At 34.6% G+C, this 16237-nt stretch overlaps 1 protein-coding gene across 5 annotated transcripts in view; it reads left to right on the top strand.

Annotated features, from left to right (window-relative positions):
• Cacna2d1 (calcium voltage-gated channel auxiliary subunit alpha2delta 1) overlaps positions 1 to 16237 on the top strand; it is a 368329-nt gene that overhangs the window by 262228 nt on the left and 89864 nt on the right. For all 5 annotated transcript variants that reach the window (XR_007210075.1, XM_048339919.1, XM_048339918.1 and 2 more), the window contains exon 7: positions 9994 to 10125. Coding sequence is in view for 4 of the 5 variants with exons in the window: in XM_048339919.1 (XP_048195876.1) it covers positions 9994 to 10125 (132 nt within the window). In the remaining variant the exon portion in view is untranslated. The remainder of the gene's footprint in view (positions 1 to 9993; positions 10126 to 16237) is intronic.

The following is a 16237-nucleotide window of genomic DNA, read 5'->3' as shown; positions in this document are numbered from 1 at the left end:
GGCTTTTATTCTAAAAATTGGGGTATAGTATTTACACCAAGCTCTTCAAAATGTTGTGATTATTAAAGGTGGTTTATCTGTATAGAACTTGAAAGAACACTAAAGCTTGTGCAAGAATTATTAAACCCTTACAATTCAGATGAAACTACTCTTTAATCCCTGTGGTTTGAAGGGATGAAAATAAAATCCCATACCTCTTCAGATATGATGTGTACAACAAAACTGTCTAAAGAACGGCTACACTTTATCCTTTACTAAAAATAATTTCCAATTAAAAATATGTCACAACATGTAAGAGTCACACTTTATATACTCTCTTTTTTTATCAGCAAATACCTATTGAGTACCTAAAGATATTATTAATTAATATTCACTGAACGCCTCTTATACTTTCAGTGTAGGATATGTTTTGCTATTAATAACATTAGATATTACAGATAATGTTTTCTGCATCTCTCTACCGTGAAAACTAAAAGCATTTCCAATTGTATTCTTAGCCCACAGTTGTACAACTATACATTAAAGACAAGTGTGTGGCATCCCTTATCTACCTTTTCTTAACAATGGTGAAGAATAGCAATTGGTACTTTCCTTCAGCTATTCTAGAATGAGCGCAAAATAAACATGGATATTAAATGTAGAACGCATTGTTGAAGGCCACATAAAGTACAGGAAAATTGGAGAGGGAATTTAGACTTTTCTATGTTAGAGGAATGAAGAGTAAGGAAAGTCAGAAAACCCTCTCAAAGCTGAAACTGGTTCGCACAAATGCTTAAGTAGAAGTAGCATTTGCTTCATTGACAATATCACCCTTGTCCCCAAGAGCCTTCATACTCTCTTTCTTCAAACGATCTCAATAGCAAGTTCTAAATACTTTCTGATCCTTTGTGTGTGTGTGTGTGTGTGTGTGTGTGTGTGTGTGTGTGTGTGAACTCAGTGGTCCAGATTTATATGGAGTCACTTGATTCTTCATACCATTGGGTTGGCTCTGAGGAAGAGGCAAGAGATTTTCCATATCTAATTTAGTCAGTATTTCTCAGCCAGTGTTTCTCTTCAGTTTTAGCATGGCTATATATGTGCATAATTTTTATGTGGATGCATATGTTCATGCATTGTGTCTAGCATGTGCATTCACTTTCATGTAATTTCAGTTTCTTTGCCAAGCTTTTAGTCGATCAATTTAATGTTTATAGCAGCATTCAGCAATACCACTCCACTGCTGCCTCCTTCTCTCCCATTGTACATCTACTTACAGATGTATAAAAAGTGTGTGATTAGCAAAGAAAGAAAAACATAAGCTAAGCACAGTAGTTCATGCATATAATCCTAGCTACTCAGAAGGCTTACTGAAGTCAGGCTCTAAGTTTGATTACAATCCCTGTGAACAATGCTAAAGACTTCTGTCTCCAAAAATAAAATTTGGTTTACTGCTTGACATTTGCCGTTCTTAGCTACCTCAGATACATAAATAGAGTTGAATTCTAGGGTGACTAAGGCACACACATGATACTCTATTAGAACAATCACCTAAGCAAAAATATCTGGGAGCCTGTCTCAAATGATAGATGCCCGGGTAGCAAACACAAGGCTCTGAGTACAAATTCCAGTTATACACACATACACACAAACACACACATCATGGAAGAATTAGAGAAAATGCTAAAAATGAGTCATTTAGTAAGTCAGTGTCATATCCACCAATGCACTAGGGTTTCCAGAGCTCTGGGAATAACATAAAAATTACATCTTTCTGAAAGATATACAACAAATCCTATCACTAGATTATTACTATATTTATACATATTAGATTTTAAAACAATGAAAGTGGTAGTAAGCTAAGCAGTTTAGTTTAGATACTAAGGGCCAAGCTATATTTTAAATGTACAATCTTTTTAACTTTTTTCTATTATCTTTAAATAGTTGTCCAAAGGAATTGCTATTTAGCAAAGCAGTTAATGAATGCAATATATGTTCATCAATGTCACCCCTTTCAGCCCCCCCCAACTATCCCTCCCAACCTACCCCTTTCTTCACTCTCCTGAGTTTTGTAGACTATACATTGGGATTAGGATATTTAATCTTTGACACAGCTTTGTGAGGCAGACTGCTTCTCTCTCTACTTATCCTTACCCTGCTGTGAAGAAAACTGATCTATAGAAGTTGAAACTGTTTCACAAGGTGAAAGGGCAGCCACTTCTAGAAGTATATGCAGTCTGAGAGAGAATGAACAGTTAGAATAGTCTTTTCTTACACTGCATACACTGACATGCTCATTTTGAAAACACTACCTATTCACAGAAAAGGATATCATAACCGTATGTATGGAAAAAAACCTCCATTTGGAGCCCTTTAATTTGTTACCAATTGCATATTCATTCCTCTTTAGCTTCCAGCTTCATTTCTGTGCTGTCAAAAGTTAACTAATATATTTTTATTTCCCTTTGTAAGTTTGAATAAAATGTCTTTAGAACTTTTCGGCTATTTTCATTTGCTTAGAATTTGGCAGGCTTTGTGTCTGCTGAATATTGTTCTTATATACAGAAATAAGAGATTGAAGATTAATTTTTATATTTTTAACCAATATTTGGATTCCCAGTAAAATTATCTTAGGATTAGTATCAATGGGAGAAAGTGTCTTGTGTTATTTAGCTAATTTCTATGAAGTTATGATTCATGTATATTAATTATTTAATAATTCCCAACTTTAGATGAAACTACTTCATTTCTCTGATTCTAATGAAGAATATTTCACACATGGAAGCTTTAAAAAAAAGAATTGAAGGAAGGAGGTTTTATATAAAATAAATAGCATTGCTTTCTAATCTCTGTTCATTAAAGAGTTGAGTATTTGTTCAAGGAAAACAAAACTGACATTAGGAAAATAATAGCTGAAATGTAAAAAAAAAAGCATTTATAAATTCAAGACATTTAAAGGGTATATACCTTATTTCTTTTAGCTAACTGAAGGAAGGACTTCAATAAAATTGGTCCAGTAGTTTAAATTTCATTCAGACATTTATTTAACTCCCATACCAGTCCCATAGGCTGTATAGCATTCTTAATGTGCTAAATGAGTCTCTTTGATGACTAGAACAAAGAAGTCCTAGACATTAAGTAATTTGTTTTAATGGGCAGCATATGCCAGTGGTTCATATTGTCCCCAACCTAGGTCAGTGATAATGTATTTGGTTTTCACATGAGGAACACGAAGATTTAGACTTACGGGTAAGACAATGTCTTTGCCCCCAATTCTTGGGAGAACTCTTACACAAAATTTCTAAAAGCCCCCACTCTTCACTCAACTCTTACAGATAATTTTTATTTTATTTTATTTAAATCCTTCAATTAATAGACATGGTCTTAGACCCTAAAGTTTTCCATTCCCCTTGCTTTATTCTTCTTGCTTTTAATCATAAAGTGGATCCTTTCTGAGCTCCTCTTTTGTGCTCCACAATTTAGCAGATTTCATTAAAGTAGAACAGCTGGGTTCTGGGCTTTGGCCAGATGCTCCATCTACAGGAAGCTAAAGAAATAGAGAGCACAGCCAGAAATCCCAGTGATGCAAGGGTTAGAGAATTGACAAGGACAAGAGCCTTTTAATATTTGGACCAAATTAACTGTAGGAATAAGGCTTTATCTCCTCATCGTGGTCCTCCTGTGCCCAGGAGCCTTCTGTTCTTCAATCCGCAGTGAGAGGTGGATTCCCATGCCTAAAACATGATTAGAGAGATTAGATTTGTTATTCCCTTCTCCCTGTGCCTTATTAATCTTTCATTTACACTGGGATTAGATGAGATTCCATTAGCCAAATCCACTGAAAAGATTCATTCATTTTAATATTTATGCACACTGTCTAGTCCTTAAAGTGGATTCTTTTTGTCGGTGCAATTAATTGGATCAGTGAGTTTCTCCTTATTAACATTTTTCTTTTTAGAGATTAGGGGTGATGAATAACATTAATGACATCTCGCTAGGCTCATCTTTTTAAAGGCAACAGTTTTAATGACTCTCTTATTTACTACAGTATCCACTGGACATTTCCTGGATGGATAATATTCTAAGACTATGTTAAAAATACACACATAGTTGGGTCTAAAATACAAAATCCCTAAAATTCTCTGATATTTTGTGGTTATCCAGAAATAAGAATGATGGAAAGGGTGACATTTAATAGCACGGGACAGATTTTTTTTTTTTTTTTAGGGGGGTCAATTTCAGGGTTTGAACTCAGTGCCTAGGTGCTGCTTTTGAGCTTTGTTTTCCTGAAGGCTAGTGCTCTACCACGTGGAGCCACAGCTCCACTTCTAGTTTTCTGGTGGTTAATTGGAGATAAGAGTCTCACGAACTTTCTTGCCCAGGCTGAAAGCTATACTTTTGAAATTCAAATTTATCCAATTGAAAGGTTGCCAGCTTGTAGCCTGAAATAATTTAATTATATAAAATCATTTTTTCAGAAAGTTTCATAATGGCCTTTTCATACTATTCATTGGTGATAATACTTTGTTTTAAAGTCAATCAATTTTCTTGTGTATGTAGTTGTATTTGAGCAGCTTCATAGTCGGAGATCTCTTAACAGTTCAGGCTGCAGAGTTAATTCATTTTTTTTAGAGTCTAATCTTGTGTATGCCTGGCCTTTCTGGTAGGTGCCCATTGTATCCCACTCGTTATGGCCATGAAAAATGTCTCTAGACATTGTTACATCTCCCCTGGGAAACAATATTACTGTTGACTGAAAAGCATTGGCTCTAAGAAGAACAGGCAGTATTGCTTTCCAGATTTTATGTTCTGGATAATCTAAGATTACATGTGAAAGACAAGTCTAGAAATAACAGACCATAAACAGTAGAGACTTGCAATTACAGTTGTCTGAGCAGAGCATCTATAATTCTTACTGTGTGAGTTTCATATGAGATTTCTGGGTTAATTTTACCTTCTCAAAAGAAAGATGCTAGTAATATTAGTACTAAAAATTTACCGTGAAGGTGAAATGTGATAATGCACCAAAAACAGCATTCTCACTATAATAATTCTATAAGTGCTTAATAGTCATTACTATTTGTTACTAATGGTGATAATTTAGCATATATTAGCATATATCTATTTTAATCTCTGTGAAAGGTTATAATGGAATGTTATTTTTATTTAAATCTGAATAGTATATAGTATGAAAATAGTATAGTAGGCAGTTCATCCACATCTCATGTTTTACTTATTTTACTACATGTTTATTTGTTTTGTTTTTGTTGCCAGTCCTGGGGCATGGCTCAGGGCCTGAGCACTGTCACTGGCTTCTTTTTGCTCAAGGCTAGCACTCTACCTCTAGAGCCACAGTGCCACTTCTGGCTTTTTTCTATATATGAGGAATTGAACCCAGGGCTTCATGTATACAACGCGAGCACTTTACCACTAGGCCATATTCCCAGGCCTTATTTTACTACATGATAATTAACATTGTTTTAAAGGAAAACAGGGTTTATTATACAAAATGATATTTCTCAAGGTCCTAAGTATTACAAGGTAAGGATAGTTAACAATATTGTACTGTGTACTTGTCACATCTAAATAAAATATTTTAAGTCTCCATATATTCACACATACATACACTTAAACTTCAATAATAATAGCAGTGTACAGTTTATAAATAAATTAGTTAGTTTGACTGTGGTAATTATTTCACCTTGTATACATATATCAGAACAGCATTTCTCAGTTTTATATGTAAGTCTTTTGTATCCATGATTTCCCAATAATGCTGTCAAAAATAGAAAGCTGTAGTTGGGACTATGCTGAAGTTTCTTGAATAGTCAAATAGTGCATTTACTCAATTCATGACTCTGAATAAGTCAACAGAATTTGATTTTAATGCAACGTAATTAAAAGTTAAAAGGGGGAAATAGCGCATCATTTTCTGGTTGAAGTTTTTAGAGAAAAATTAAATTCAGAGCTTGTCAGTGATCCTGTATTCCCCCATCATGAATGCAAACTAGATAGAATAGTCACTTTTTTTTTAAAAGAATTAACAGCAAACGTAAGATGCATCTTTTGTACTGTTACAAATTGGATTTTTTCCCTTCCCTTGAGAAGCCAGCTGAACAATAGCATACTCTTAAAGAGAAAAATGCTGAACACCAAGGCCATGTTTCTGAAAACTAAGTATTAAAAGAATAGAGATGTATGCTTGACATTTTGAATCAATTATCAGTGAAATCCAGTTATACCCTTCAGAATAGAAGCCCTGGAGTCAAGGTTTCCTCTCTACATATTCACTGCTTTTAGAAGGCTTAGCCTTGGATATCTTTGAGAGAATTATTATTTTTTTTCAGAATAGAATTTTCTAAAAGATAAAGATATATATTGTGTAAAAGTTGATTGAAAAAGAGAACTACTTGTGCTCTTAAAGAAGCAGTTAAGACACTTGGCTAGATTTAAAGCTCTTATTGACTGACACATATTTCAAGTTCATTTAAAAAGACAATTATACTTTTCTTCAATAGTATTGAAACATTTAGCATATTGTGTTTGTTTCTTCAGATAAAATTCTTTTATTTTGACAATTTAGATAATCCAGTAAAGATGGTGACTTAATGAATCACACTAATTACATCTTTATAAATGAGGAAACATTAATGAGTCAGAGTTCTTCAAGTTGTTTCAGTATAGAGTCATTTTGTGAGTGAATAATGTAGCTTCATAATTCAAAGTAATATTTGCTGAAAATAATGCATTTCCTAGGGAATTGGTTTATTTATTTATTTTTCTAATGGAAGCAATCTGTTTCATGGCATTTAGTTTTCAAGTTACAATGTCAGAAAAAATAGGAGACACTAAAGATACTTACTTGGGGGACACATAGAAGGCATGCCATTGGTCAGGATGCACTGTACATGTATACTGGTTGATTGAACTTAAATCACTTTGTACAAATTAAAGCTAACTAAAACAAAAAAAATGATACTTGCTAAGGGTAGAGCAAAGCCATAATTATCCAAACTTAAATGTATATAAAACTAAAGATCTAAGAGCAACTTTTAGCTTTTCTAGTATACTTGGTGTTTGACACAGTTGTAAATCCTGTAATTCCACAGTAATTCCTGTAAACAATCTTCCTAAATGCATATATTCAACTCACAAAAGGATGTGGGTGTGGAAAGAGGTACAAAGAAAGGGACAAAGATTATATGAATAAATGTAATGAAAGTGATAAGAATATAAGCTAATAAATATGTTAAAACAATAAAAAAAGAGGACAATGTTGTTTTAGCATGGCTAGTATTGTGCTTTACTTTTATTACTCCATTTTCTACAGATTACCCTTTTATTTCAGCTTTATTTATCCTGAGTATGCTAATAGTCTAGAGATGATAAGCAGTGGGTATTAGTAATTCGGAATGACTATTTACTTTTCTGTGATTTTAAAAGAGAAATCTATTCATTTCAGGTTGCTAAAATGATATGTACCTATATATTAGTAAAATAATTCATGATCTGGCTTATAAAATATAGGTATATGACAAAGATTCTAAAATAATATTCATGTGTGCTTGCCTGTTTGCTTTGAGGTTTTATATATATTCTTTTAAATATAATTTGAGACAGAATTGCCATGCAATATTTCATCTGGCTTGCTCTAGTCTTAATGTTTTAAGGGAAAACTGAGTGTCATAATTAAATGCATGATGCCAGTGCTGAAACTCTCTAGTGAAGAACTAGGCTGAATCATTGGATTAGAGAATGTGTGCCTTTTAATAGATACAGTCAAGCTGTCTTGTAAATAGGTTGTACTAGCTCTGCATTCTTAGGGCAGACCCTTTATGCTTTGATTTCTGGCTTTAGACATCTAAATACAAACTGAGATTGAAATAATGATTACTTCGTAAGTCTTTATAAACAACACTGACAGAAGTATGTCCATGTCCCGTGTCCTCACTCTGCTACATGCTACTATCAAGTTTATGCCTTGTTGATGTGAAAAAAATATATATGCATAAATATTTGCATGCACACAGACATGCTATATGTATATCAATTCTTTCATGTAGAGTTAACTTAAAAATCAATTCAATCACCTGGGTTGAAAATTTTTTGCTTTGATGCTTTGCTTACTTGTAGATGAAAGCATTTTGAGAAAAATACCCTAAAAATCTAAGTAATGGCTTAGCTAAAACAGAATTTTCTACTGTATAAAATGAAGATTAAAAATATGTATATACTGCTTTGATGACAAAAAATATTTCTGACCATATTTTTTGCTTGCTTTTTATCCAGTACCTGATTACAGAATTCACAGTGATCAGTTTTTTAATAGTTAGTAATCATTAAGGTATCAAATAATATTTAAAAAAATTGGCAGCCTTGAAAAGTGATAAAGGTTATTAAAATAATTACATGTCAGTAGTTGTTGATATGAATTAAAGAGTCAAGGAAATTGGAAAGATAGAAGAGATTGTGTATTAATGAACTGTAACTAGATCATAAATAAACATTATTTTTGAATACTACTATAAAAGACCATGAATATTTAAAGAAAAATACATATCTCTCTTTTTTCTGTGATGTTCCTTATGTTAATATAAATATTCATCAACAGTGAGTATCAGTTCAGGTTATCTATTTGAATATAAATTTTCATATATCTGGTCACTTAGTGTTCATTGGATCATGCTTTTGAATTTGAATTCTCCAGTGTCTCAGATGCACTATGGATCTAGCCTGGCTCATGAATATTCACATGCACGCACACATACACACAACTGATCTTTCTGAAAGTAATCACATCCATAAAGATGAAAATCTTGTTAGTTTTCAATAATGAGAACTGCATCAGCATGCTGGTCCCTGAACAGTTAAAAAGCAATCCTTTTGTTTTCATTTTTTTGTAAATGGTATCAACTTTTTAAAAAGTGATGCTTTCCATCTTTCTAGGTTGGAACTCTTTTCTGTTTGTGCTTATAGAAGCTTGTGTGTGATTTAATCATGGTTGATTTGTTTGTTTGTTTTTTCCCTGTGGTCAGAGACAAAGAGGGAAATAAGACCATTTCTCCAATCAACATCCAAAGCACATTTTTGCTGATTAGGCTTGATCAGAGTCTCAGAAGCAAAGTTTACTAATCTTTTCATCTACTGGAAGCTTCATGTGCAAAAAATGACATGAAATTATATATATATATAGAGAGAGAGAGAGTGTAGGGTGTACAATATTCGGTACCAGACTGATTTATAATGCATTAGAGTTAGGATGCTAAATGGGGTTCATAATTATAAAGTGTGTATTATCTTTTCTCATATCACATTTTTTCCTTAACTGGAACAAATTAACTATGTCTAGCATACTTATCCAAGATCTGTTAGGAGTTTTAAGTAGATATCAAAATCAGTCACCTTGTTCCAATTAGTACTATAATTTAAACATTAAATAACTAAGGGAGCAAAAATAGATATCAAGACTCTTATTCATTGATGAAATATTGAAAGTATTATTGAGTTCCTATTTTTCTAATGGTATTATCTTCAATCCTATGTCAGACACACACATACACACACATACATATATGCATGTATATGTACATATACATGCATATATGTTTGTCATTTGGAAATTGTGCTCAATGATAAACTTTTAGAATTTTTTAAAAGAGTATTCTTAACATATTTGGGCTTTTTTTTTTTAGCATTATCAGAGTAGACAGTGGGAGATTATCACCCTACTTTCCTTCAATTTTGTGTCTCTGGATGGTAGTTTGCAGCTGAGACAATCTGGAGATATTTTTCCTTAGCACCACTAGGGAAAGGGTACCATTATGCTATGTAATTCTTGATGAACAGATATGCATTCAACATGCATCAGACAGCAAAGAATTGCCTAGTTAAAAAAAATTAATTGAGCCAATACCATGAAGAGCAATGGGAATGTATATTATTTTGTAAATATATTAGACTTATTTTTTTAAAGGTAACTATGAGTGAATTGATTTCTCTTTTTCCCTTTCTTGTTAGCAACTATTGTGCTAAATGAGCTCAACTGGACCAGTGCCTTAGATGACGTATTCAAAAAAAATCGAGATGAGGACCCCACATTGCTCTGGCAGGTGTTTGGCAGTGCCACCGGCCTGGCTCGTTATTATCCAGGTGAGTAATTAGGGACTCGATAGTCATCAACAGGAATTGGAAGTACCCACTTTATGATTCCTTTTTCTTTTCTTTGAGTTTTTCTTTTTAAACCAACTCTGCAATTTGACCATTAGGCCACTCTATTTTTATGATGAAAAGATATTCCTCCTCTCAGAACTCTAACTTGATCAAAGCCACTTTAAACTAAAACTCCTGAGAAGTAAGTGGCTGCTACCTGGAGAAGGCCAAGCTATGGTGAACCATGATCAAGGTGCTGAGAGAGGTTCCTGAACAGGAGGTTTCTGTGGAACCTGAGCAATGTATGATTCAGTCTACCTAAAGAGAAGGGAGCAAACCCTCGAGTATACTAGATAGAAATACTTTACAATTGAGCTGAAAGTTTTCTGCAGCATCCAGGTGTTATGTGAAAAATGTATCACGGAAGTGTATATTTCTCTTTTGTTAATGAATACATGAATGTTGGTTTCTTAAGATAAATATGTCAAGAAGTAAGGTGGAATGAAAGTGATGCTATTTGTACAGATAATAAACCTGACATAATATGCCTTAATATTGCATAAAGTTTTATAAAACTTTTTCATGAACAATTTTAAAATAAAAGGAAAATACAGTTTTGTGTATTTGTGTCAGGTTGAATTCTAAGGGCATCTCAGTAACCACATATATTTAATGAACATGAATCTGTATGTTTGTTAGTATTATAAAGAGTTTTTTGATGAAATCAGAAATAACTTCTAAAAGAAAAATGAAACATGAAAAGTTAGTACACCCTCATAGCCTATTGAAAACACTTTAGGTGAAATGTCTGTTGGCATTCTGAACTTCTCCACTTTTAGAACTAGCTGAACACCATTAATATATTTTCTTATTCAAAGGCCTGAATTTTCTTTCTTTTTTCTTACTCTTCTTTCTTTCCTTTTTCTTTTGTAAAGCTTCTAGTATCTTCTTATTTGCCCTAGATTACTTACTTTTCATTCATATTTAGTCCCTGACTCACATTTTGAAACTGTACATCTGACCATTTTCCAAGTAATATCTTATGGTCAAGCTTCTTTTACTCCTTCTGATAAGAAAGACACTGTCTTATTCTAGCATTGCACTGCCCAGAATGTCAGTATTGGTTTATATACACATTAAATCCCAAACCATTCTCCTATTCAAAACCATGTAATTTGTCATTCATAAGCCTTTGGAAACCATGTATGAGGAAATATGTCTGTAATTCCAGCATTTGAAAGGCTAAGGCAGGAGAACCTCTAGTTTGAGGTCAGCCTGGGCTATATGGATAGACCTTATCTTAAAATCAAAACAGAACAGAACACAATAAAACAAACCAACATCAGAAAAAAAGAAAACAACTGGAAAAGGCATAAAAAGGAAGACATCTTTTGAGTTAGGTTTACTTATTACTTCTTTTGCTGTTTGGAAGTGATTAGATTACTGCCCCCAGACTCCAGCAGTACTGCTCATACCCTTGTCTTTCACTCCATAACTTCCTTTTTCCATAGCAAGCTTTGTCTTTTTTTCCCTTTAATCACTTCATTCTTTTTTTCTGAATAATTACTTATTTATTGTCAGAGTGATGTACAGAGGGGTTACAGTTTCATACGTAAGGCAGTGGGTACATTTCTTGTTAATCCATAGTTTATAAACTTCTCCCATGACTCTAGTCCCTATCTACTTCTTTTTTACAACTTTTATCAGAAATCTATCACAGAAGCCTGTCTAGTTTATTTGACACTCAGTTACTCATCTGTATTGCAATGAGATCTGGAGACATATAATATCTGACACTTTGATTAAAATTTTCATGAAGGCAGAAAAAAAAACTTTTTTATAAAACACAAATTGGCATAGAATAGCCAAAGCAGAGATGGTCCTTGTCCCCAGTATCTCTCCTTTGTAGCTAGTACAGTACATGTTCTCAGCTGAGTTCCTGGATATATTAAAAAGTTTTTGTTTTTTTTTAAATCTATGACCATGAGGCCAGAAAATTCTGCCCACTGACAGGTAAGAAATGTCCTGAATGGATTTTGGGAAGTTCTGTGAGAATAGAGAAGGGTACATGTCTTTAAATTTTGAGGAATATCACAAATAAGAGTGACTGGGATGTGAGGGAGAGGCCTTATTAAAATGTTAAGAAAATGAGATGGAGCAAAGAGCCCTTCTAGATTCTCCTCCTGACAACATATATATATATATATATATATATATATATATATATATATCACAAACTCACATCCATGAAAACAAACTACCATAACTTTAAAATCACAAATTTTATTTTATTTTTTTTATTTTTTTTTTTTTGGCCAGTCCTGGGCCTTGGACTCAGGGCCTGAGCACTGTCCCTGGCTTCTTCCCGCTCAAGGCTAGCACTCTGCCACTTGAGCCACAGCGCCGCTTCTGGCCATTTTCTGTATATGTGGTGCTGGGGAATCGAACCTAGGGCCTCGTGTATCCGAGGCAGGCACTCTTGCCACTAGGCTATATCCCCAGCCCCACAATTTTTTTAATTTCATGCAATAGGTAGTTTAAAAGAATCCTAAAAGACATCCTTTTCTTTAATAATTATTTGTATTATCCAGTTAGAATTACTTCCACAGGGAATCTTTTCAAGGGTAATATTATTCTCTTGTTCATTGCTTTGGTTTGCATTACAACAGGTAGCCAGTTCTGTGTTCCTTCAGAAGTTGTTTAAAATAAACCTTATTTTTTCAAACCATTGCAATTTATGTAAGCACTAATAGAAATGGTTTACTATATCTTAAGGGCTACATAGTACCTACATATAGAGCCTGGCATGTACAAAATAACCAGCATTCATTAAATTAAGCAGAATATCCAAGTAAGATAATAGGTAGGAAAAGAATAATACATTGTTACGGTGAAATTTCAGGTAATTAATTTCCTACAGCATGTCAAGTGCCTTTATATACTTTTCCCACACATGAATCACACCCAAGTACCCCCCTAAGAGAGTTCAAATCCCAACAACCATAGGAAAAACTCAATAACCAGGCTTGGTTGATTATATATACGTATCTCCATCATGTAGTATGACTTTTCTTAATTTGACTACTTAAATGTGACAGAACACTATTTTCTCTACCATATTCATCCCAATTGCTGCCTGAATATATAATGCACAATGCCTGAATCTGTTGCCTAGCTTCAATTCAAAACTCTTCTTGGACAGAGTAAGAAATGCCAAATACAGATCCCCGGCATCGCTCTGTTCTGTCAGGGAAAAAATACAAACATTTCTTAGTTTACATAAAGCAAGTTCCCCATCTGACTGTCCCTGATAGAGTTCTGTTGGTATCACTCCGTGACAATCTCTGAATCACTTTAGGGTTCAAGTGCTGGAGCGTGCTTGGGGCTAAGCAGCTTTCCAAGATTGTTGTTTTCTAGTGCAGGTCTAAAAGCTTAAGGTTGATTTAGGCTTTAGTTACATTGTTTCCTTAGACTTAGCTTTAGGATTCATTACTAACACAAACAGTATATACATCAAAGCCAAATTAATTCTTACTATTATTTACTTGCAGTGAATTTCTTTTGTGAGCAATTTTAGTCCTGAAATTTTGAGAAATGGTTAAGTCTGACATCTTCTATGCATTTACTAGGCTTAGAATTTGGCCCACTCACATTTCTTATTTCAGAGGTTGCCAGAGCCTGCCAGCAGCGAAAAGGAATCCTGATTGAGGGGGTGAGGATTAAAGAAAAAGAAAGATACAAGACAAGAGACAAAAGAAAAAAGATGGGGTTCGGGAGGTCTGCAGCTGTAGCTCAAGACTGCAGCTCCGTTTATTATTAACTTCCAGCTTATATACAGTTAAGGAACCAGGGAATGACATAGGGTTAACTAAAGTTTAAGAAAACAAGAAGGCCCTGATGTTTGTAAATAACAAGAGGCAGTAAAACAAGATAAAGTTGAATGGTTAACATAAAAGAGACTCTTGTGGACATAATAAAACATCTCTGATTAGTGCTGTCCTTCAAGTAAGCCATGTCCTTGCACGTCCTTGAGATAACAACATAGCCTAAGGTCAGGATGAACTTTGCTGTTGGTTCCCTACATGAGTAAGCCATGTCCTTGAATGACCTTGAGAACAACATAACCAGAAGTCAGGATGAACTTCACTGTTGGCTCCCTACAAAGAGGTGACCTCCTTGAATATATTGCTGAGAAAAAAAAAAAAAAACTAATGAAAATTAATCAGTGGTGGAAATTAATAGCCATTTGATTGTTCCCCTGAATTTTTTCCAGTTTTGTTACTCTGTGTGTGTTTGTGTGTGTGTGTGTGTGTGTGTGTGTGTGTGTGTGTGTGTGTGTTAGCTGGTCCTAGAGCTTAAACTGAGGGCCTGGGCACTGTCTTTGACCTTTTTACTCAAAGCTAGTACTCTACAACTGGAACCACACCGACACTTTCAGCTTTTTCTGTGTATGTGGTTGAGGAATAGAATCCAGGGCTTTTATATGTTAGGCAAGCACTCTACCACTAGGCCACATTCCCACCCCCACCCACTCCAGGTTTTGACTAGTTAACTGGAGATAAAAATCTCATGGGCTTTACTAATGAGGCTGGTTTTGAACTGTGACCCTAACATCTCAGCCTCCTGAGTAGCTAGGGTACAGATGTGAGCCACTGGCACCTTGCCAGTTTTGTTAGATAAAACACATGAGAAGAAAACTTAGAGGAGGAGCTCATTGTTTCACACATTTCAGTCCATGGTCACTTGATTCCTTTGCTAAGGTGCCCAAGTAAGAATGCTGCAGTGAGAAGCATGGGAAGATCAAAGTATCTCACTTCAGGCTGAAGAGGATAGCCATGTGTCATTGAGACCTGAGACAAGAATATAACCTCCAAGGCTATTCACAGTGATGACTGTCTTCAATGAAGCATGACCTCTGAAGAGTTTTACCACCTCTCAATAATTCTACTTATTTATCAATTCATTAGTGGATCAATCTATTGATTAGATCAGATTCCTTCGGATGCAGACACATCTCAATGATTGCATCCACAGCTGTAGATCAACACATATGCCTATTGAGTGGACACTTTATGTGCAAAATACAACACAGAGCAGAGGTTGCCAGCTAATGGCAAAGTTCACTCCTCCCATTTCATGGTGAACTTTCTTTTGGAAATGATTGCTTTGATAGACAATATATTTATTGGTCAGACCTTTTTGTATCTGTGTATTAGCATAGGAAATAGTTTCCAAATAGAAATGAGTGAATTAGTATGTATTGCTTCAACCTTGAGGCTGTGAGGATTTGGGCATGCCATCTACAGCATTTTTCATTACCAACTGCTTGCATGATGTCCTGTGCAGTTTTCAAGCCAAAGACTGAAGAAGGCAAAAGCACTGCTTAGCTTTACATATCTGGTAACTGCTCCAAGTCATATGAGTGTGAATTAGGTTTATTTCTAAGACAGGAATATGGGCAGTTGAAGGTTAAGGCATTTGTGCACCCTAACTGATGCAGAAAACCCTTTCTGTATCTTGAATATGTGCAAGATAATTCCGAAGACGTCAGTTACTTGCTTTCCTCAAATATGAGTACATAATTCCCACTTATTTAAGGAAAGTAATTCACCCTGGACCTGGGTGTGGAAGCTATTGTATAGATCAGGGTCTGTGGAGAATCTATCCTGGAAGCCTGGAATGGTAGTTGTTAATAGCAGCACTTCTTTATTTTTTAATTAATTTGTTTAACTAGTATCAAGTTGATTGGCCAGGGGTTGTAGTTTCATATGTAAGGCACTGAGTACATTTTTAAAAATCAAATTTGTTACATCTCCCCTAATTTTTCTACCACATTCCTCCCTCCCCCATTCCCTGCCATCCCCCACTGAGTTGTAGAGTTGATTTATAGCATATTGTGTTGAAAGTATTGCTGTTGCATTGGTTTACCTTTTACACTTTGTCTCTCCATTTTGATGTTCTCTTCCCTTCCCTTCCCTTCCCTAATTCCGATAAATGTATGTACAATACCCAGAGTACCAAAGTCAGTTGCAGTGACATCACAGGTAAAACCGTGGGGAAGAAAGACAAAAGAAAAAGGCATTGTTTCACATAATGTTACAAATAACAACAA

The sequence above is a fragment of the Perognathus longimembris genome, chromosome 2 (genome assembly GCF_023159225.1).
Source record: "Perognathus longimembris pacificus isolate PPM17 chromosome 2, ASM2315922v1, whole genome shotgun sequence".
In the NCBI taxonomy this organism is placed as follows: domain Eukaryota; kingdom Metazoa; phylum Chordata; class Mammalia; order Rodentia; family Heteromyidae; genus Perognathus; species Perognathus longimembris.
The sequence above is the reverse complement of the archived record's forward strand: the minus strand, read 5'-3'. Positions and strand labels throughout refer to the sequence as shown.